This window comes from Macaca fascicularis, chromosome 11 (assembly GCF_037993035.2).
Source record: "Macaca fascicularis isolate 582-1 chromosome 11, T2T-MFA8v1.1".
Taxonomy (NCBI): Eukaryota; Metazoa; Chordata; class Mammalia; order Primates; family Cercopithecidae; genus Macaca; species Macaca fascicularis.
In genome coordinates this window covers 103,229,492-103,252,899 of record NC_088385.1, presented here as the reverse complement: position 1 = coordinate 103,252,899, position 23,408 = coordinate 103,229,492, and the positions used below count along the sequence as shown (strand labels likewise).

Here is a 23,408-nt window from a genome sequence, read left to right as displayed (position 1 = left end):
GTCCTAAGTGAAAAGGGCCATTATACTCAGATCCGACGTTTCCCTATCTCCATGTACCTGAGCAGCAACGTAGCAACAAAGGTTTTGATCTTCTTTTTTTTTGACACAGAGTCTCGCTCTGTCTCCAGGCTGGAGTTCAGTGGCGTGATCTCGGCTCACTGCAACCTCCGCCTCCTGGGTTCAAGCGATTCTCCTGCCTCAGCCTCTGGAGTAACTGGGACCACAGGCACCCACCACCACACCCAGCTAATTTTTGTATTTTTAGTAGAGACGGGGTTTCACTATGTTGGCCAGGCTGGTCTCGATCTCTTGACCTCATGATCCACCCACCTTGGCCTCCCAAAGTGCTGGGATTACAGGCTTGAGCCACCATGCTCGGCCTCTTCTTCTTTCTTTAATAAATTGTGCTAAATGTTTTTAAAAGAGACAGAGGTCTTGCTGTGTTGCCCAGGCTGGACTTGAACTCCCGAGCTCAAGTGATCCTCCCAGGTTCTAATTTTCTTCCATGCGCTGTCTGAAATTTTCAAATTAGTGATAGAGAAACTATCATCTGTATTATCATTCTGACTCATGCTTCACTGTGCCTACCCTGTTTGGGGCCCTGTTCTCAGCCCTGCACATGTGTGAACACAGTGAATCCCATCACAGCCCCATAGTGTAGACGCTACTATTATACCCACTTTACAGAAAAGGGAGCTGAGACTCAGAGAGATGAGGCAACAGGGCCACAGTCATGGAGCTGGATTCAAACCCAGATGATCTGGGCTGGAGCTCAGGCTGTAACCACCTGGCTATGATAGTCTGAGAGGGGAGGAAGAGAACACGCTTAGGAGCAGCAATGATTAAAGTGCCTCAGCCCCAACCCGAATGCATGGGCACAAGGACGACCCTCCTCTGGGGCCTTCCTGACCGCGTGGGCACAGGGACGACCCTCCTCCAGGGCCTTCTGCAAGTTTGCACACATTTTCCACTTTTTTCTCTGCTAAAAATATAACATATAACATAAAAATAATGATATTCTCATGCTTGTCTACTCAAGCAGGAAAAATTCCCTATTAGGACAAACCGAGGGATGTGCAGTTGCAGCCAAGAGGGAAGAAATGACAGCTAGCAATGGACAGGAGAGATGACAGGAAAAAGGACACAGCTGCTGAGTTCAGCGGCCACCTGATGTCTGCACTGAAAGGCTCTGCATGAATGTTAGTGAGGAAGAGGAGGAGGACGCCAAGAAGGAAGAGAACAGTAAAAGGCAAACGGTGAGGCTGAGCTGTACGTGGCGCTGAGAAACACACGCGGTTCAGGGCAGCTCCAAGTTCAGGGTGGCACACACAGCAGTGGCCCAGGTGGCTTCGCATCCACAAAGACTGCTCCAATCTTTCTCTCAAGCGAGAGGCCAAGCCACTTAAGACTGCCATTTCTGTGAGTCAAAAATGGTCACACGCTGGCAACACACAGTCAACTTACACCTGTCATCACAGAGTGACACTGGCAAAACGGAAGGAAGAAAGCAGTTGTCGGAAAATGACAAATAGAGTGTAGTTTTCATCACCTTTTTTTGACATGCCTCCTCTTCCTCCCTTTCTCCATCCCCTCCTTTTTTCCTCTCCCCTCCATTTCCCTCACCCACCTCTCTTCTCATCTTCCTTCCTCTCCCTCTTGTCTTTACAAACTGTATTGAGTCAAACTTTCCATCTTACCACTTGAGAGCATTTTATAAGGAAGAATCAAACAGCCATGTGTGCACATGTACATGCGTGCATGCACATGTACATGTGTGCATGCACACGTATGTGTGTGCATATGGCAACAGCCGTGTGTGCATGTGGACATGTGTGTGTGCAAGTGGGCGTGTGCCTGGGGGCATGTGCATATGCATGTGTGCATGTGTGTGCATGTGGACATCTGTGTGGGCATGTGTGTGCACATGTGTACATCTGTGTGGACATGTGGACATATGTGTGTGCATGTATGGGCATGGGTGTGTGCATGTGTACATCTGTGTGCATGTGGGCATGGGTGTGTGCATGCAGACATCTGTGTGTGCATGTGGACATGGGTGTGTACATGCGGACATGTGTGTGCATGTGGACATGGATGTGTGCATGTGGACATCTGTGTGTGCATGTGGCTAAGGGTGTGCACATGTGGGCATGTGTGTGCGCATGCGGATGTGTGTGTACATATGGGCGTGTGTGCATGTGGGCATATGTGTGTGCATGTGGACATCGGTGCATGTGGGCATGGGTGTCTGCATATGGACATCTGTGTTTGCATATGGACATCTGTGTGTGCATGTGGGCATGTGTGTACATGTGGGCATGGGTGTGTACATGTGGACATTGTGTGCATGTGGGCATGGGTGTGTGCATGTGGGCATGGGTGTGTGCATGTGGACATCGGTGTGTGCATGTGGACATGTGTGTGCATGTGGGCATGGGTGCGTGCATGTGGACGTGTGTGTGCATGTGGTCATGGATGTGTATATAGGGACATGTGTGTGCATGTGGACAGGGGTGTGTGCATGTGGACATCTGTGTGCATGTGGACATGGGTGTGCACATGTTGACGTGTGTGCACGTGGGCATGGGTGTGCGCATGTGGGCGTATGCATGCTTGTGGCGTGTGTGCACGTGGGCATGTGTCTGCATGTGGACATCTGTGCATGTGGGCATGTGTGTGTGCATGTGCACAACTGCATGCGGACATCTGTGTGCATGGAGACGTCTGTGTGCACGTGGACGTGTGTGCATGTAGGCATGGGTGTGTGCATGTGGGCATATGCCTGCATGTGGACATCTGTGCATGTGGGCATGTGTGCATGCAGACATCTGTGTGCATGCGGACATGTGTGTGTGCATGTGGACGTGTGTGCATGTGGGCATGGGCGTGTGCATGTGGACGTGTGTTTGCATGTGGACATCAGTGTGTGCATGTGGGCATGGGTGTGTGCATGTGGACATCTGTGGGTGCATGCGGACATCTGTGAGTGCATGTGGATACGTGTGTGCATGTGGACATGTGTGCATGTGGACATACGTGCATGTGGGCATGGGTGTGTGCATCTGGACACTGTATGCATGTGGGCATTGGTGTGTGCATGTGGGCATGCGTATGTGCATGTGGACACTGTGTGTGTGCATGTGGGCATGTGTGTGCATGTGGGCATGTGTGTTTGCATGTGGACATCTGTGTGCATGTGGGTGTGTGTGCATGTGGGTGTGTGCATGTTGACGTGTGTGCATGTGAGCATGGGTGTGCACATGTGGACATGTGTGTGCATGTGGGCATGGGTGTGTACACGTGGACATGTGCGTGCATGTGGGCATGGGTGTGCGCATGTGGGCATAGGTGTTTCTATGTCGGCGTGTGTGCATGTGGGCATGGGTGTGTACATGTGGACATCTGTAGGTGCATGCGGACATCTGTGGGTGCATGTGGACACGTGTGTGCATGTGGATATATGTGCATGTGGGCATGGGTGTGTGCATGTGGACACTGTGCATGTGGGCATGGGTGTGTGCATGTGGGCATGGGTATGTGCATGTAGACACTGTGTGCATGTGGGCATGTGTGTGCATGTGGACATGTGTGTGTGCATGTGGACATCTGTGTGCATGTGTGTGCATGTGGGTGTGTGTGCATGTTGACGTGTGTGCATGTGAGCATGGGTGTGCACATGTGGACATGTGTGTGCATGTGTGTGCATGTGGGCATGGGTGTGTACACGTGGACATGTGTGTGCATGTGGGCATGGGTGTGCGCATGTGGGCATAGGTGTTTCTATGTGGGCGTGTGTGTGCATGTGGGCATGGGTGTGTACATATGGACATCTGTGTGTGCACGTGTGCGTGCATGCATGCAGGCATAGGTGTGTACATGTGGACATCTGTGGGTGCATGCGGACATTGTGTGCATGTGGACATGTGTGTGCATGTGGACATATGTGCATGTGGGCATGGGTGTGCACATGTGGACAGGTGTGTGCATGTGGGCATGGGTGTGCGCATGTGGGCATAGGTGTTTGGGCGGGTGTGTGCATGTGGGCATGGGTGTGTATATGTGGGCATGTGTGCATGGGTGTGCACATGTGGACGTGTGTGCATGTGGGCATGGTCGTGTGCATGTGGACATCCGTGTGTGTGCATGTGGACAGGTGTGTATGTGTATACTCGTGTGTGTGCATGTGGACAGGTGTGTATGTGTATGCTCTGTGTGTGCATGTGGACAGGTGTGTATGTGTATACTCGTGTGTGTGCATGTGGACAGGTGTGTATGTGTATACTCGTGTGTGTGTGCATGTGGACAGGTGTGTATGTGTATACTCGTGTGTGTGTGCATGTGGACAGGTGTGTATGTGTATACTCGTGTGTGTGTGCATGTGGACAGGTGTGTATGTGTATACTCGTGTGTGTGCATGTGGACAGGTATATCTGTAGAAGGAAAGACATGGAGCAATTTCTTCTGGTGGCCAAAGACTACATGACACAACAGGATAGGAGGCTTCTCCTGCCCTTACTGCCAGCTCCAGCTCGATGCTTGGGGCTGCTCAAAGGTCATGTGGCCAGTCCCCATGCTCTGTCCGGCAAGAGAGAAAGGGGCAGTGCAGGCAGGCCACACCAGCCACCTGGACTCCTGACCTTGGACTCTACCTGATGCACATCGTTTGCTGGGATTTTTCAATACTGAAGTTGTTTCTTTTTTTTTTTTTTTTTTTTTTGTTCTAAGAGACAGGATCTTCCTCTGTTGCCCAAGCCCAAGCTGGAGTGCAGTGGTGCAATCATAGCTCACTGCAGCCTCAAACTCCCAGGCTCAACTGATCCTCCCACCTCAGCCTCCCAAGTAGCTGAGACTACAGGCATGCACTTCCACACTTGGCTAATTTTTAATTCTTTGTTGCGACAGGGTCTCGCCATGTTGCCCAGGCTGGTCTCAGACTCCTGGACTCAAGTGATCCTCCTGCCTCAGCCTCCCAAAGTGCTAGAATTAGGTGTGAGGCGCCATGCCCAGCCTGAGGCTCTTGGTAATAAAACTTCTTAGGTTGTAATACACTTTGGACAGCCTGACTGCCTACCTGGAACTCAAGACATTCAAAGGGAAAGGAAATGAACGGCCCAGAAGGCAGGGTGTGTGTGTGCCTTCTGGCTGGGAACCTGGGCGGACCAGCGGGGTTCAAATCCGGGCTCTGCCACTCACTGGCTGTGTGCACCTGGGCAGGTTGCTCGTCTAAGCCTCTGTGTTCTCACGTGTGTAAGGAGGATGATGACGGCAGCACCTGTCTATGGGGCTGTTGTAAAGTTTAAAGGAGACAAGGGGAAGAAGTGCTCAGCACAGCACCTTAGACGTCTAACAGAAAGTGCCAGAACATACTTGACTGAAGGCTATGAAACTGCTCTCTCTGGAGATTTAAAAATCTGCCCAAGGGAGATCAGATGTAGTCCAAACAGAATGGCTTTGCTAATTTTGTGAGCAGTCATTTCCAGCCCAGGACATCCCTTCATGCTAAAGAGACACAACCCTTAAACCCCCAGGCCGGAAGAGATGAGTCCAGTCCCAGACACAGAGGGAGGACTTCTTTTTTTGATACCATGATTGAAAACAACGAAAATGCTTTTTGAGTCTCAAAGCCCAGCTTTTAGGCACTCTGCCAGCAGGCAATGGGAGTGTTTTCCTTCAGCAGCCCCAGCTCCCACTGCAGAACTTAGAACCTGGGAAAACACACAAAACAGTAAGCCGTCTGCGAGGCTTTCAGACAGTGCAATTTGCAAGAAGTGCTTTTATATTTTAGTAGGACTCTGCAGTAAGTCAGGATTAATTAATTGCTACATTAAAGGAGAGCACCTTTAGCATTTCAATGACATAATCACGTGCAATTACGATCATATAAAAGGAACACTTTATAATTAATGATGTCTCTACTTCCTGAAATGTATAATCCTTATGTCTTAAATTCCAAAGAGGTTGGCAGACAGCAGGCCCTAAATATAGATCAGGAACTAATATTTAAATCAGTTTTTAATTCACCTTTTAATATGAACAATAAAACCAGAACAAAAGCTTACCATTATCATGGCTCTAGCTCTTTATGTCTTAGAGACTAAATATGCAGCAACAACAGATTCAAACTGAAATGGCCAACAATTACAGGCCAGAAATGGTTCTCCTACACAGCAATAATTTTGCACTAGCAAGCACATTAAAACTGTTTTTCCAGAAATGCATTAAAACTCACCCCAGCTGTCCTGGTTTTGGCAACCACGCTATACTTATACTATCACTTAACAAAGCACTCTGCCTCATCTCTATGACTTAAAAATGAACGTGTTTTTTCTTCCAACTAGGGAAGTTTCCCATGAAGCTGCAAGCACCAGGTACCAAGCAGTGTTCTAAGTACTTAACATGTAATGGCTCAGCTGGTCATCACGACAATCCTGAGCCAGGATTCCTATTCCTATTATTATTCCTATGCTGATTCCTGTTTTATAAATGAGGATACTGAGGCACTGAACTGTTAAAAATTAATCTGCCATGAACTGTTAAAAATTAATCTGCCAAAGCTACCACCTCCCAGGAAAGGTCCCTTTAATTGAACCACAAAGCAGACAGGATAAACAGACTTTCTGGATTTTAACATGCATTCTGTCATTCGACCAATTCAACATGAGGACAGCCCCAGAGCCTGCCTGCATCTCATTTCTATTGTTAGCAAAGTTCTTCAGCAAACTCAGACGAAAAAGCAGAAGAAACAAAATGGGACCCTCAGTAACATCCAAAGGGCTTCCAGAGGGTGGGGAAAATCCCTACCGCACAGTTTTTCTCCAAAAAGAAGGCATACACTGCCCGTTTTATTTTCTAATTTGATTCATAGCACGCTATTATCTTCTTTCATCAGGGAACTACTCAGAGGGGATTCCACCCTCCCCAAGACGGCCTCATGCAAGGTCAAGGGTTTACCTTGTCATAATAGTATCGCAGGGCTCTGCTCAGCTTATCATAGTTCATATTTGTTTTGTTTTTTCGGAGTCCCCACAGCTTGGCCACTTCTTCTGCTTTGAGGAGCTTGAATTCACCATCGTTCGAGGTCCAGCAGATCAAATGCTCATGTTTCTGATCCAGCAGCAACTGCAACAGGAACTGCCACAGCGTGATTGCACTCTCCATACCTGCGGGGAGAGGAGGCCGGTCAGAGCTGGCGGTCACGATGCCGACCAAACTTGGCGGGGACAGCGGGGGCTTCAGAATGGGCAACGCAGCTGTCCCCTCCTTCCCCCGGTGAACCTAATAAAAAGTAAGCTTTCACTTCCATCTCAATGGGCCACTCTGAACTGGGAGCTTCCTGGCTGCATTTCTGTAAGCAGCCACAATTCAGAAATACCGGGAGGCCCTGTGGTCCTCCTCTATTCACCACATATGTCCCCACGAGCGACAGCAATGCATGGGTAATAATGTGGAACCATGATTAATGACATGACCACTTGCAGAACGGGTCCCCATTCAAACCGTTCCCCACTTAACACAAGTGTCTATTCCCGCCCATCCTATCAATTTCTTTGTGGGTCTGTGATACAGTTTGGATGTGTCCCCGCTCAAATCTCATGTTGAATTGTAATCCCCAACATTGGAGGTGGGGCCTGGTGGGAAGTGACTGGATCCTAAGGGCGGATTCCTCATGAATGGTTTAGCACCATCTCCCTTGGTACCATACTTGAGTTAGTGACTGAGTTCTCATGAGATCTGGTCATTGTTAACAGTGTGTGGCACCTCAGCCCTCGCTCTCTCGCTCTTGCTCTGACCATGTGACATGCCCGCTCCCCCTTTGCCTTCTCCCATGATTGCAGGTTTCCCGGGGCCTCCCCAGAAACCCAGCAGATGCCAGTATCATCCTTCCTGTACAGCCTGCAGAACTGTGAGCCAATTAAACCGCTTTTCTTTATAAATTATACAGTCTTGGGTATTTCTCTACAGCAATGTGAGAAAGAACTAATATAGTCGGTCTCTAACTAAAATGCTGGACCCCATGCTAAGTGCACTTTATACAGGTGCCTGCAATATCTCTCCTGTGGTTGTGGTATACGTCTAAGTGTAACTGCCTTTCCTATGTGATGAGCTTCAGAGGAAGGGACTTTGCTGGATTACTTTGTATTGCCAGCACTCTGATAACCCACACAATGCTCAAAGCTGCCCAGACCATGGATGCTTGTGAAACTGAACAATCACTGCCAATTGCAGAGACCTTCCCTTTCCCGGCACTCATCATGCTGCAGGTCAAAGCCACCATCACAGGTGCACAGATGGGAAGAGCAATTTCTCCCATGAAGAGACAAAAACCTATACAATGTTATCCTTTTCCTTCGACTCTGGTGTGAACTTTTTAAATGCTATTCCTTCCGGCTAAAATGCTGTTCCCTAGCTTTGGAGCCTGCTGAACTCTTTCTCATCCATTGTGACCCAGCTCAAATCGGGCCTTCTCAAGGAAAGTTTTCCCCACTCCTGGGCAGTTTCTCAATTTCAGGCATTTGAGGACTTCCATGACAATAGGTATGGATTCTAAGTAGTAGTAGTAGTAATAATAATAATAATCCATTTGTGTTATCAATGCTCATTGCATTTTTAAAAAGGTGGCTAGACTGGCCTCAAAAGCTTTGCCACAGATCAACTGTTGTGAGTGGCACAGAGAGCTGGGGATCATCCCCTTATATAGGAGGGAGACACTGAAGTCCTGGTGAGCGGGGGCTGGGGGAGAGAACCTGGAGTGACAGCAACCCGGGGGTCAGCTCTGGGAGACCTGGAAGCCAGAATAATTGCCTTGGGGAGGGTTATTTGTACTAATATTGTCAACCCCACAACTCCTCTCAATTAAAGGAAAGTAGACTAGGAGGGCTGTCCAGTTACCCACAGGGCATTTTATTTAGGGCTCTTTAAAGGGGATATTCTTCACAGAAATCAGTATTAACCACAATGGTCTGTAAGACAGTCACTATCATTTCATTGCTGGGTCAAAACCACCTTTGCATCTCCCGAGTCTTGCACGCCCCCATTTTGCTGGGATGCATGGCAGCTGACCAGCCTCAACTCCTCCTATGAACCACCCTTCTGATGACTTGGATATGAGCCACAACTTTCTTCTCTTCACTGGCACTAAGAATGGCTAACAGTTGTCGCAAATTCTTGAGATTTTCTTGGCCAAACACGTCAGACAGTCAGCTTTAACATGTCTTTGAAACTTTAAGTGCCCGCTCAGATGAATCTGCTCCTAAGGGCAGAAGGCTGCCGGTGGGTTTGGAGGTCTGCAGGGAAGGGGCTGTTGGGCCTCTGCTCGCATGCCAGGTGGGAAAGTGGTCAGCCACTGCCACCCTCCACTTTTAACTGACATCACGTTCCGAATGGGACAGGAGGGCAGGAGAAACGTCTATCCATGTATCTTACACTTAGCGTTTCCACCTGCCGGGCCTCCTCGGAGCTTCCTGTGCATCACAGAATCACTTTGCGTTGCAATCCAACCCCGTGTGTCAGAGACCACGTCCTGGGCATGACTTATGAGAACCCATACGGCAGACTTGTTAAACGTTCTCAACTCCCCTCTCCTTAGGTGACTGTGTAGCCCTGCACTGGAGTGGCTGTGGGAGGAGTGCTGACATTGGGGCTTTGCCATGTGATTGCGTTTGGCCAGGAGACGGATGCGGGGAAGTGACAGCATCCCAATGCCGAGCTGGGGTCTTGGGAGGCATCATAAGTTGGCACTTTTCCTCCTGTGCTGCCAGGAAGCTGCTGCCCCAGAACGAGACACATGGAGGTGACCTGAACTCAACCCAAAGTCCGAAGCCAAGCCCCACCCGCCCAGCGTCTGAAGCAGCATCAGTGACACTGACCTGTGAGAAAAATCAATGCCGCCATAAGCCAGTGATCCTGCGGCAACCTGTGACGCAGCACCACTGCGGCAAAATACATGATGTCTTGGCTTAAAAAAAAATTCTCCCTTTGCTGGGGTGCCGTTGTCTTTACGCTCTAGAGCTTGTGTTCAAAATCATGAGAAAGGCCAGCTGCGGTGGCTCACGCCTGAAATTCCAGCACTTTAGGAGGCTGAAGCAGATGGATTACCTGAGGTCAGGAGTTCAAGACCAGCCTGGCCAACATGATGAAATCCCATCTCTACTAAAAATACACAAAATCAGCCAGGCATGGTGGCCTGCGCCTGTAATCCCAGCTACTTGGGAGGCTGGGGCAGAATAGCTTGAACCCAGGAGGTGGAGGTTGCAGTAAGCCAAGATCGCGCCACTGCACTCCAGCCTGGGCAACAAGAGGGAAAACTCCGTCTAAAAAAAAAAAAAATCAAGAAAAAGTATGTTACTAGGTGTGGAGGGATTGGCTGATCACCTCTTTACTCAGAGGCCACACATGGGCTAAGTGGCAGCCATGGGTGCTATGGCCATAGCCTCAGGCAAAGGTAGAAGGAGAGAAAGAAAGAAAAAGGAGAGGAGAAAGCGTAGAAAGGGAACAGACAGAGGAGCAATGGTGGGGGTGGGGACCTACTGCTTCAGGGCCCCCCAGATTTCTGGAATAAAGGAACTCGCCTAGAGAAGGCAAGGAGCTGTTCACTAGGAATCACAGAAATGTCCCCACGGTTCAACCAAGTTGCAGAGCTTGGGTGGCAGCTGCAGGCACAGGGGATCATCAGAGCATCACTCAGAGGGATTGCTATGCGCAACACCACTCCAGTGGAGGTGACTAAGGGCTCCAGCCTCTCCCATCTGAGGCATGCCCAGCCTCACCCCGTGCTGAGAGCCTCGTTCTCCTCTTCTTGCGCTCTCCTGAGCCACTCCTTGACCCTGGTGGATCCACCAGTTTCGATGACTGGGCAGTCACGTAGCCTTCCCGGTGGAAATCCCAGCCAGACATTACTCAGACCTGAGTTGAAAAACTACTTTCCTGTGAGCTTATCACTGCATCTACAAAGATCAGTCACTCCTGTCTACCTCACACCAGAAGTCGCTCTGAGGTATCGTGGAGGTCCCAGGCAGCTCTGGAACCCACCATCCTCTCTGGCCAGAGCCACCTACATGATGAAAACGGGTGGCTGTATGTGGCAGAGGTTTGGGTAGGGGGACAGGTGGGCAGTGGGCCACCAGCTGCCACAATGCTCTCTGTATTGTTTTCGTTCCACTCGACGTAGTTTAACTATGAGGTCAAGTTTCATAATTTACACAACTATTTTCACATACAATCACACTGTACATTCCACTGCGCCTCTGCCAGCTGGAAATTTTGCCAGCTGGGGTGTTGGAAAACAAACTTTCTACCATTGTGCTGGGAGGTACGCCCTTCCAAAAATGCTACAGATTTTCACGAACTCATCTATGAGTATCTCTCTCACCAGAAAAGAAATTTAAATGATTTTTTTTTCTAAATTAATTCCTCGATACCTAGAATCCTTAATGAAGTCCAAGGTCTTAACAGGCAGGTACAATAAAGCCTATTTATCTGGATGCCACTTTAAGGAATGCGAGTAATTCAGACAGCACTCTGTGGCTTTTATTAAATCAACAGTTGAAGAAAGTGGTTGTACTCGAGATTTACGTTTGATAGATTATAACGCACATGGAGGCCTGCTCTAAGTTAAAATGTTTCAGTCCGCCTAACTTTACTTAGCTGATTTCCCACCACTCTGAGCTTCAAATATGTAGAACACATAAAAGAAATGCTAGAAATCTTTTTTTAAAAATTCCTTTTATCTGATGAGAAAATGCTTATCTTGGCCAGGCGTGGTGGCTCACGCCTGTAATCCCAGCACTTTCGGAGGCCGAGGCGGGCAGATCACGAGGTCAGGAGATCGAGACCATCCTGGCTAACACAGTGAAACCCCGTCTCTACTAAAAATATAAAAACTTAGCGGGGCGTGGTGGCAGGCGCCTATAGTCCCCGGGGAGGCTGAGGCAGGAGAATGGCATAAACCCGGGAGGCGGAGCTTGCAGTAAGCCGAGATCGAGCCACTGCACTCCAGCCTGGGCGATAGAGCAAGACTCCGTCTCAAAAAAAAAAAAAAAGAAGAAGAAAGGAAAAAAAAGAAAATGCTTATCTTTCCCCTGCCTGGTCCCCCACTTTTTTAAGATTCAGTGGGTACATGTGCATGTTTGTTCCATGGGCATATTGCATAATGGCGGGGATTGGGCTTCTAGCATACCTGCCACCCAAATAGCCAACACTGCACCCAACAGGTAATCTTGTAGCCCTCACTCCCTCCCTCTCTCCCCACTTTTGGAGTCCCCAGTGTCTATTATTCCCGTCCTTATCAGACCTTATTTTGAATGTACAAAATTTTATCAGGTATTTTAATGCCATTCTTTTTGCAGAATTGAACTCTGTGCTTTCATACTGAGGCCCACCAGTCTGCTTTTAAAGGCATCATTGCTCTTACAGGAAGAGGTGCCTCCTTCACATCTGATACTTTCTGGTTTCCTCTGACCTCACCTCAACCTTGCAGCCTGCAGGGCTTCCTGCCTCTGGCTGACCTCTCACCATTTCCACCAGCACTGACCAGGACCATGGTCACAGGTGGCTGAGGCCCACCCGCTCCTACTCCACAGGGCAAAACCACCTGTTACTTGCCCCAAATCCTTTCCCTTTGTAATGTAGAGCTGTGATCTGCCACGGTAGAGTGAAGTTAGATGATTTAGAGCAGCTTGTCAAATGTGAATCAAATGCATACCTCCTTTAAAGGAGCAGGAGGCAGGAGGAAAAGTGATATGCTCTCAGTGTTGACAAATGTTTGTTTTTTTTTTTTTTTTTTTTTTTGAGGGAGTCTCGCTTTGTCACCCAGGCTGGAGTGCAGAAGCACGATCTCGGCTCACCGCAACCTCTGCCTCCCGGGTTCAAGCGATTCTCCTGCCTCAGACTTCCAAGTAGCTGGGACTACAGGTGCGCACCACCACACCCAGCTAATTTTTTTGTATTTTTAGTGGAGATGGGGTTTCACCATCTTGGCCAGGATAGTCTCGATCTCCTGACCTCAGGTGATCCACCCTCCTCGGCCTCCCAAAGTGCTGGGATTACAGGCGTGAGTCACCGTGCCTAGCTGAGAAATTCCTTTGTTAAAAAATAATTTTCAAGAGGGTAAAATCATGGCTCTCATACAGATATCAAAACGAACACGTTCAAGATTTTATTTCACTCATAATTCAGTAGGGAACCAGGCAGACGTTATAATGAGTTCAAAAAAGCATCTGAATAATAGAGGCATTTATAGAAGAAGAATATTGAAATAAATGTGTAAATGGAGACAAAACTAGGGGTGGGAGCCAATGGCACTCTGTAAGACGGAATGCGGCTGTCTATAGAGGAGAATTATTTCACGATCAATTACCTATAGTCAACAACGTTGTAAAACAGCTTCCCAGAAATCAGAATCACATCTGGAGGGAGTCTTCTCTAGAGTCCAGAATGCAGTTTTTCACTGAAGCATAATTCTTTTCCTTTCAACTAGGTCTCACTCTGTTACCCAGGGTGGAGTGCAGTGGCACCATTTTGGCTCACTGCAGCCTCAGCCTCCTGGGGTCAAACAATCCTCCCATCTCTACCTCCCAAGTAGCTTGGGCTACAGGTATGCACCACCACGCCCTGCTAATTTTTTAATTTTTTGTGGAAATGGTCTCACTATGCTGCTCAGGAGTCTCCAGTTCCTGGCCTGATGCAACCCTCCTGTCTCAGCCTTTCAAAGTGCTGGGATTACAGGCATGAGCCATCGCATCGAGCTGCATATCTATTTTTTATAACTCAAAGCAAGTGCCAGGGAAGCACTTTCGTCTATTTGGAAGGTAAGCTCAGATTCCGGCATCCGACACTCTGGGTTCAACGGCAAAGACTCGTCCTGTCTGGCTGCGGGACTTTGGGGAAGTTACTTAACCTTTCTGTGCCTCAGTATCCTCGTAGGTAAAACGGGACTGATACGATCAAAGTATCTCCCTTACAGGGTTGTTGTAAGAGTTACAGAAGTTACTAATGATGCACTTAAACTACACCTGGAGCAGAGTAAGTGCTATTTAAATGTTAACTACGATTACCTGTTAGGCTACAGCGACTCCTCGTCACAGAGCTGGCAGTGGAGTCACGTGGCCTTCGCCAGGCTGGAAGGCATTATGTAGATACTGCATCCACCTGGGCTCTTCGTCCAGGAGGCAATGAGCCCCCACACAGGCACTGAAATCCAGGAGACTCTTCAGCCACATGGCGACTGTGGTTTATAAGGTGACTTGGAGTATGCTTCTGTTTTGTAGTCTATCATCAAATGTGAAAGCACAAAAAATCTAAATGCTTGCAGAAAACTCAGATCCCGGAGTACAGATTCTCTGACTCCAGCTTAAGAAACACTGGTTTAAATGCTGACCCTGAGGCCTCCAGGCTGTGTGACCTCAGGAAAGAGGGTCCTTGGGGCTCTCACCTTCCCTGGGGGACACTCTGCTCCCATCTATGTGGCTTCTGTGGAGCGGGAACGGAGAGTTGTTGGGTCAAAGAGGGAAAAAAGAGAAATGTTCTAAATGACAAGCCAAGGGATGATGATGACACTGCTCATGGCCGCTGAGATAGGGCCCACAGGAGGACATTCACGGGCCAGTCAGGGCAAAAGACACAGAGTAGAGAGGCGTGGAGGGCCGAGAGTAAAGCGCTTGACCTCTGGCACAGAGGGGAGGGACATTTTTGCAGACTCTGAGTGATTATTTTCTGCCCTTATTCTGTTTTCAGCTTTTTGCACTTAAAGAATGCAGTTATGAAAATAGTTTGGAGGCCACGCGTGGCAGCTCACGCCTGTAATCCCTGCACTTTGAGAGGCCGAGGTGGGTGGATTGCTTGAGCCCAGGAATTCGAGACCAGCCTGAGCAAGAGTGAGACCCCATCTCTACAAAAAATACAAAAATTAGCTGTGTGTGGTGGTGCACGCCTGTCCACCCAGCTACTCTAGAGGCTGAGGTGAGAGGATTGCCTAAGCCTGGGAAGTAGAGGCTGCAGCGAGCTGTGATTGCGCCACTGCACTCCAGCCTGGGTGACAGAGCAAGACCTTCTCTCTTAAAAAAAAAAAAAAAAAGTTTTATGTCCCTCTTTAGTCTTTCCAATTTTTTTTTTTAACTTTGATTCATTCTTTAATCCGACGGAGCCTCAAAGAGAAAGACGCTATTGACAGAAATAATGATCATTCTCATTACGCCGTGCCCGCCTCCGCCTACGTGAGAGCTGTCAGGTCACATGACACGATCCCAGCTTCAGGTGTCCCACCTCCTCCTGCCTCTGTCCCCCAAAGCTACTGGCCTGTTCTTGGAGGCTGATCTCCTTCCTGTCGGCCACAAGGTGGCGCCAGACGTCTTAATGTGAGTAGGAGCCGCACAGACTCCTTATGCAAAGTATGAGGTTTTTGCCTCCATTCTTAGAAGTCGAAATGCCCACTTATTTGTTCTTCTTTCTACTGATGGCAACCTAACACTTCCCTTTGCATGTTCCTTGTTTCATTTTTACTGAGGTGGGAGTTGAAGGGGCAGAATTAGCTTTGATTTTCTTAAGTTTCTATGTGGTGGGAACTAAAGAAACAAGGCAATTTAAAAAAAAAAAAAAAAGGCAGTAAGAGCCCAAGAAAAGGAGAAAAACTTCTGGGTAAGGAATAAACAAAGTAGGTGCTCATGAGGTACACGTCTTTTTTCGTTTGTTAAGCTTTGCATGGTTAGAGAAATGAAGATGGATTTGAACACTTCTTCTGGAAAATTCTGGTGGGTTCAACTCCTCTGCCAGTATCTGCTATGCGTTTCCATGTCATGATGTTATCATTGTCTAAGACAAAGGGTAGAAGCCATTTCATTATAGAAAATGAACCCTGTACTTTAGTCAAAGAACTGGAAGACAACATTTTATATTATTGGGGATCTGCAATAACTCAGCACAGAGTAGTATAGGTGTTAAGTAAATAAGGATAATATTTGGGGGAAAAAACCAACTTATACAAGTTCTGAAGTCTTTTTTATTATTTCTGTGAGTTGGAAGACTATTAAATTTTATTTTCAAAGGACATTTAAATTATTTTAATCATTATCATTGTGTATAAAAAAGGGATGAGGCCAACTTCATGTCTCCCAAGCTTTTCATTTATTAAAAAGTATTTGCCTTCTGTGAATATCTACAAATTGTCCATTTTAAAAAGGGTAAACAAAAGTAGGTATTGCTCACCTATTTATTTACCCTTTACAGTCTGCAGTGGTTTTTGTTGTTTTATGGAGTTTTTTTTGGTTTTTTGTTTTTTTTTTTTTGAGACGGAGTCTTGCTCTGTTGCCCAGGCTGGAGCACAGTGGTGTGATCTCAGCTCACTGCAAGCTCCGCCTCCCAGGTTCAAGTGATTCTCGTGCCTCAGCCTCCTGAGTAGCTGGGATTACAGGAGTGCGCCACTGCATCCAGCCCATTTTGGTATTTTTAGTAGAGACAGTGTTTCACCATGTTGGCCTGGGTGGTCTCAAACTCCTGACCTCAGGTGATCCGTCCGCCTCGGCCTCCCAAAGTGCTGGGATTACAAGCATAAGCCACCGCGCCCGGCCCAGTCTGCAATGTTTTTTAAATAACTCTTCCATCTTGGGAAAGAGAAAGACTGCTGGGATTACATGCCTGTACGTGTTATATCTAGCACAATGCAAGGATTACTGGGTTTTTAATGAATGGATTACATGCCTGTAATCCCAGCACTTTGGGAGACCGAGGAGGGAGGACAGTTTGTGCCTAGGAGTTCAGGACCAGCCTGGGCAACATGGTGAGACCCCATCCCTACAAAAAATACAAAAATTAGCTGGATGTGGTGGCACACACCTGTAGTCCCAGCTACTTGGGGAGCTGAGGCAGGAGGATCACTGAAGCCCAGGAGTTTGAGGCTACAGTGGGCCGTGATCGCATCACTGCACTCAAGCCTGGGCAACACAGCGGGAACCTGTCTGAAAAAAAAAAGAGAGAGAGATTTTTCAGATGAAATCACTGACAACCACTGAAATAAAAACATATGCAATTTACTGTGTGTAAATTACCCCTCTTTCCTTCTGAAACTATGCCGTCTCTGGCTAAATTAGAAGTAACTCAATTGGTTTGTCAGTGACTTTTATATGGGTGAGTTTTCTTTGGAAAAGTAAATGATGGCTTCGTTAACTCCGGCTGAGAAAATGGCTTACAACCATTCTACTTCCTCCCACATAATTCACCCCACCCCACCCCACCACCATACAATCCAGCCCCATGTTATCCTACATTCTCAGAGTGGGCCCACACTAAGACAGAAAAGGGCCTATTTCCATCTGAGGCTGCCTCCTGTGGGTACCTCTTGATCTCTAACTTAACATTCCAAAACTCTGTAAGATGCCTGGTACAGAGTTTGTTCTTTCTGGGCTTAGAGAAGAAGAGGTGGTCAATCTGCAGGGTAAAGAAATAACTGGTTGTCCCAGAAGCACACCCTATTTCTCTGTACCACAAAGCAGCAAGGCAATTTAAACGAGATGGTGTGTGGAAAAAGCATGGCACCGCGCCAAAGGCGTATCTATGTTTTAAACCTTCAACAAGGTTTCTATGCCCCCTTCATATATGCCTTATATGAAGCCTTCACAACACATAAACAGCTATTTATTTTGAGCCATAATTTCACTTGCATTACCCAGCACTTCCAACACAGCCCCTGACAAACAATAGGTACTCAATAAAAAAGGTGTGTAATGAATCACAATTTCTTTGGATCTCAATTTCTCTAAGATAGGTATTGTAAGATCTGACTTCACAGACTCTTCCAAAATGAGCTAATGAGCCTAGACAAAATAACTGTATTTTGCTTCCCCCTCCCTGACCCCCGGGAGAAAGATGAACTCCCTCCCTTCTCCAGTGTCGTCTTCACTGTCTTGAGTCCTGTATCCCGCCGCGTGGCTCACCAGGTAGCAACACAGAGTGTGCACTGTGTAGTCTTCAACACACACACGTCTTCATTTAATCTCCTCTTTGAAAACATCAGACAAAAATTTTATTGGGTGGTTAAAGGAACATAAGCCTCCTAGATCAAAGCAGCCAACTGGTCACCCGGCCTTCCCAAATTGAGGCTGTCGTTCATGAGAGCTGCTTGGTTAACCATATCCACCTCCCCCTATATCAACATCCCCAGGAAACAGATTTAGAAGTCCTGGGAACTGCAGGGAAAATCTTTTCAGGTAACCCACTGTATTAAAACAGCAGACCATGTCTTGAAAGATGAGTGGGGCTATAAAAACCAGAGGTTCCTACAACCTGCGATAGTCCCTAGGCCCCCTTAGAGTCTCACATGGAAGGACAGGCTCTGCTGACAATGCTTTTTCTTTAAACAGATGGGCTGTTCCTTCCCAGACGTTTTTGGACTAAAACCTGAACATTCACTTTCTTTGCAATTGTTTTTGTTGCCTGTGTTGTTTGCATTCTCTTAATTCTGGCTTGAAGCACGTCCCACAGTTCTCATACTTGGTAACATTCAGCTTCCTCTTCTGCAGGTTGCAGGCAGGAAACTGGAAAATGGGCCACAGGAAACCTGGCCTCCTACATCTGTCCCACTTTGTCACTGCAGCTCTGGTTTCATTTTGTCTTGTGTTTTAGCTCTGTTTTAACCTTCAGCACTGCAGCCCAACTCTGCCTTCTGAAACAAGACTGAGGTTCTTATCGCCCAAGAAAACTCAGAATTTTTGTTCCTCCCCAAAGTAATTAACCCTGTGAATTCAACAGGGAAAAAATGCTAAGCAGATTCTCCTAAATAGTAGTCATTTGGACCAGAGAAGTGATTCATTAGATGTAATAAAGCTATTAATAAATCCACAATGAAAATTAAAGATTTCATAATACTGGACACAGCAAAAGTTTTTATTCTGTATTTCCTGTGATTAAGGTCAATGGAAAAGCACAAGTTATTTTAGGTAAATATGATTACGAGTGGTCCAAGGCTGCCTGATGAATTTTAACTTGCTGGGTTTTGATAAATAACATACAAAAATAAGCTACAATCATGTTTCATTATAAATATCACATCGTGATATATTTCAAGTTGTTTCATAATATCACAACTACTAAGTTGAACTATAAGAAATTATTGTTTTTGTAGATCAAAACTAGTCAAATACCAGCAATCTCATATATTCAACCTAAAATATATTCACATACATAAAACTGATCTCACACACACACACACACACACACACACACACACACACACACACACACAATCACATCCCCAGGGCAGTTTCCTCTTCACATATTTGGTCCATGGACCTTTTTGAGAATCTAAAATTCTCTAGGAAAAAGATATATTTATACAAAATATACATAATTTCACCAGGATTTATAAAACTAACTTATAAATTTCAAATTAAGAACAGTGTTCTAAGAAAACGTTAGCTATTAATATATCCTCCACCACCAGCAATACTGAGATCCCATGGAATTCTCAAGAACAGCGCTCACAGCTAAAGAAATCCATTACTTCATTAAATAGGAGCTTTTCTTTTTAGTGCAATTAAATCTGATGACCACACTTACTATGTACCAGGCATTGTGCTGAGGGCTTCATACATGCTGTCTAAATTTAATACTCTCAGTTGGCTATGCCCATGAGGAACTATGACTTCGAAAGGTAAAATAAGACGCTCATGGCCACACAGGTAAAATGGGCCAACAGAGCCTCATATCCAGGGGCATCTGGTTCCAAAGTCCAGGTTCTTAATCAACGCACATATGCCCCCAGTAGAGGCTTCATTTCTCATATGCACACTTCACTGCTGCTAAGGGAAACGTCTCATTGTAATTTGTGGGAAATACATTCCCACTAGGAATCAAATCAGGACATTTCCTTGTTCATTGCTGGTGTAGCCTCATCTGCGTCTCCAGCTGCTCCAGTTGGGTTCTGTTTCAAGAAAGAATCTTTGAATGCACCCCCTCCACCATTTTGTGAACCACTGCCCTCCTTTCAAAGATCTGTATCATGGTTTAAATAGGTTCCAGGTTCACCCAACACTAAATATTAAGCAAGGGTGGCTCTTGATACAAGCGGGACGTTGAGAAGCTCTGTGTTCTGGAAGTCGGTGCTTCCTGGACCTTCCACTCGCTGTGTGTGTGTGCAGGACGATGGAACAGGATGAAAGTCAGAGGAAACAGAAGTGAGCTAGCCTGGCCTGAGAGGGGCCCCAAACACACATGCACCTCACATCACGAAACGAATCATGAGAAGCACTTCAAGTGTGAATAGGGATAGGCTGGAATCCCAGGGAAACCGTGCATGACAGTATCTGGCAAGGTCCCTAGCACCCAGCAGGGCCTCCAAAACTTTCCTTTACAAAGAAACACCTCTAGGGAAGCCCTGTTTCAGGGTCTAAGAAAGCAGTGTTCAGGATTTCATGGAGGACACAACATGTCCTGAAAAAACCAGGCTGTTCCGCCGTCAGTGATACTAAGATTTTGCGATCTTTCAGTTCGAGCTTTAAATTAATGAGCTCCCTAATCCCCAGTGAGCATCTGGCCCCCCGACCCCCATACTACTTTTGATTCTTATGTTTCAGAGGCCTTCGCTTGAATGGAAAATCTTTTATGCAAATGTCTGTACTATGAATATCAATACGATTCAATCCTGCACACAAGAGAAAAAAGCTGGAGGTCAAAATATACAAATTCTCATTGCAGCCAAGACCTTAAAAAGTTGTGCGATCTTCTGTGCCTTGGTCAAAGGTGGGAAAAAAGAAAAAAGGAGAAAAGAGTCGTGTGAGCTACAGCAGGGATGTTAACTTCTGTATTTCAACGTTCTCTGTAGAAGAGGCAAAGTCAGTCTCATTTCTCTCCTTTATCTGCTATCAAACTAAAAGACTTCTTAAAAGTATTTGAAAGTAAAAATATATAATCCTTTTGATCAATACATTGCATAAATGATCTTTAAAATAAGGGTGGGACAATGTATTCAGCTTTAAAGACAGCTTTGACAGAAGTATTTTCTTAAATCTATGGTTGTCAATGTAAGAAAATGTTTATTTACTTAAAGATGGCTTTACAAAAATCAAAATAAAGGAAATCTTACAGACCACTTCCACTAGAATGAAACCCTAATCTTTCTGATAAAATTGAAAGCTTTTCTGTGCTAAAGAAGAAGCTGATGAAAGTCGAAATTATTTACCCAGTGCAATGAGAACATTTTTGCATGGATACAAAATGATGGCGGTTTTTCCACATCCAGAAACTGAAACATTTCCTGCCAGAGCATCCTCCAAACTCTTCTATTGTGTTGAAACTGTAAAATCTTTCTAAATCAGGACTTCCTCCTATTATGCTTTAGAGGCGTCTTTCTGGGAAGGGTAGATCCAAGGCAAAAGGTAGGAATTCCTGCAGCACCACCCAGTGGAAACATTACCAAAAAAAAAAAAAAAAAAGGCAAGATAAAATATGTTTAATAAAAGAAAATCTCATGTGTTAACTCCTCACTCAAACTCTGGACACCACTCTTTTTGCATCGATGGCAACCTGCAATCTGTTGTGCTTACAAACAGCCTCTAAATATCACGTCTGCCCTGTGTTTTGCACGTGTGCACACACACCGCGCCACGGCAGGGTCAGGAAGGATGGTGCACCCCTGGGGAGGAAGGGGTCCCAGGTGGGGTCAGGTGTGGGCTGTGACATCACCCCTTCCTCTCAGAAGGTTCCCCAAGGGATCCTGGGAACCAGGAAGCCTGCACAGCTGTGCTGGGCACCCCAGTCCTGATGCAGCAATGAGTGTTTCCTGGCAGAGAGGTGCCCAACCATCTGTGCACCTTCCCCTTACCCTGGCCCAGCTGCACCTGGCCCGAGCCACCTCCAACATCTGCACAGCCATTCTACCTCCCTGGTTCTGTCCTGGAGAGAGTTGCAGAGCCTCCTCCTCCCCTCACAGCTCCTTTCTCCAGTCCCTGCAGAACTCCCTCTGGTGTGAGCATGACTTCGGCTCCCCTGACCTACCAAGGCAACAGTGCATCTCACAGCCTCCTCGGAGGTCATTTAAATCTGGTTGCACTTAATTTACTGCCTCCATCAAAACTCGTCTCTCTTCACCAGTGCCTGCTTCTCATAATGCATGACCCATCAGGCTATAATTTTCTTGGGAACTGGATGAAGCAACAAGAACCCTTGACCCTCTCCCTTCCAGCCCCTTCACAGAAAGCCCTGGCAGTGGCCTGGAGCAGAGGCGCCATTGCATGCTCTTCTCGGGAAAATTGGGAACTTTCTTGTCGTCTCTACAGAACTTAAAATGACAAAGTAAACTCAATCATTTCTGGATGGTTAAGTCACTAAAAAAAATTGCCCTCTGGCTGGGCGCGGTGGCTCACGCCTGTAATCCCAGCAATTTGGGAGGCCGAGGTGGGTGGATCACCTGAGGTCAGGAGTTCGAGACCAGCCTGGTCAACATGGCGAAACCCCGTCTCTATTGAAAATACAAAACTTAGGCGGGAGTGGTGGCGGGCGCCTATAATCCCAACTACTAGGAGGCTGAGGCAGGAGAATCGCTTGAAGCTGGGAGGTGGAGGTTACAGTGAGCCAAGATCACGCCACTGCACTCCAACCTGGCAACAAAGCGAGACTCTGTCTCAAAAAAAAACAAAACAAACAAACAAAAAAAAACTGCCCTTTAACATCAGCCTACCTGGAAAAGTTAACCTTTCTCCCTTTCTAGAGTAAATCCACTGAAACCATTTTTAATCCCTCTTTTAAATGGTACATAGATATGGCAAAGGGTAACAGTTGGCTGAGCTAGACACTGTTTAGAGTATATGATCAGCATTAACACTTTACAGCGTAACATATTTGAATTGCTGATAATTTATTATGCAAAGGGTTCATTGTAGTATATACATCTTTTCTTTCTTTTTCTGAAGTTTAACATTTGCCAAAACATGTCAAGGTTTAGTTGGCTAATACTGACATGACCCAGTCTTTGGGTCCTACTCTATATAGTATTCTTGCAAAATGGTTATGAGTTGCTGGTATTTATGACCAAGGGATCACCATCAACATCTTTAGAGGTTTTTGAGAAGCACAAAGAGCTACCTGACAGAGGTGGTTCCTGAAGCAAGGAACCGGTTAGTTTCACTGTTTTTCCTTCGTGCTCTTCTCAACAAAACTCTTTCATGGTTTAGGAAATGCAAATTCCAGGCATAAACATTTATACATAAATCTGGTATGGTAATACATTCGCTTTGGAAGAGAACTATAAAAAACAGTGACTCTGCAGTCTTCAAAATATCATCACCTGCTCATGTGGTGGACATGTGTGGGGATTTCAGCTGCGTCTGAAGTCACGAAGGTAGTCACTAGCCCTTTAATAGCTTTACCCTCCCCATATGCATATGTCTTGCTCACATTTTTGTACAACGGACATCAAGTCAAGCTGC

The 23,408-nt window shown here is 46.6% G+C and overlaps 1 protein-coding gene across 2 annotated transcripts in view; it reads right to left on the bottom strand.

Moving 5' to 3' along the window:
- Window positions 1–23,408, bottom strand: part of ELK3 (ETS transcription factor ELK3) — a 78,343-nt gene that overhangs the window by 41,697 nt on the left and 13,238 nt on the right. Inside the window, exons 1-2 of one of the 2 annotated variants that reach the window (XM_065524673.2) lie at window positions 14,052–15,070; window positions 6,952–7,160 (exon numbers count right to left, since the gene is read on the bottom strand). In XM_065524673.2, coding sequence (XP_065380745.1) covers window positions 6,952–7,158 — 207 coding nt within the window. In that variant the 5' untranslated portion in view covers window positions 7,159–7,160; window positions 14,052–15,070. Of the gene's footprint in view, window positions 1–6,951; window positions 7,161–14,051; window positions 15,071–23,408 lie in introns of those variants that run through there. The other variant, XM_005571917.4, reaches the window with a different exon arrangement.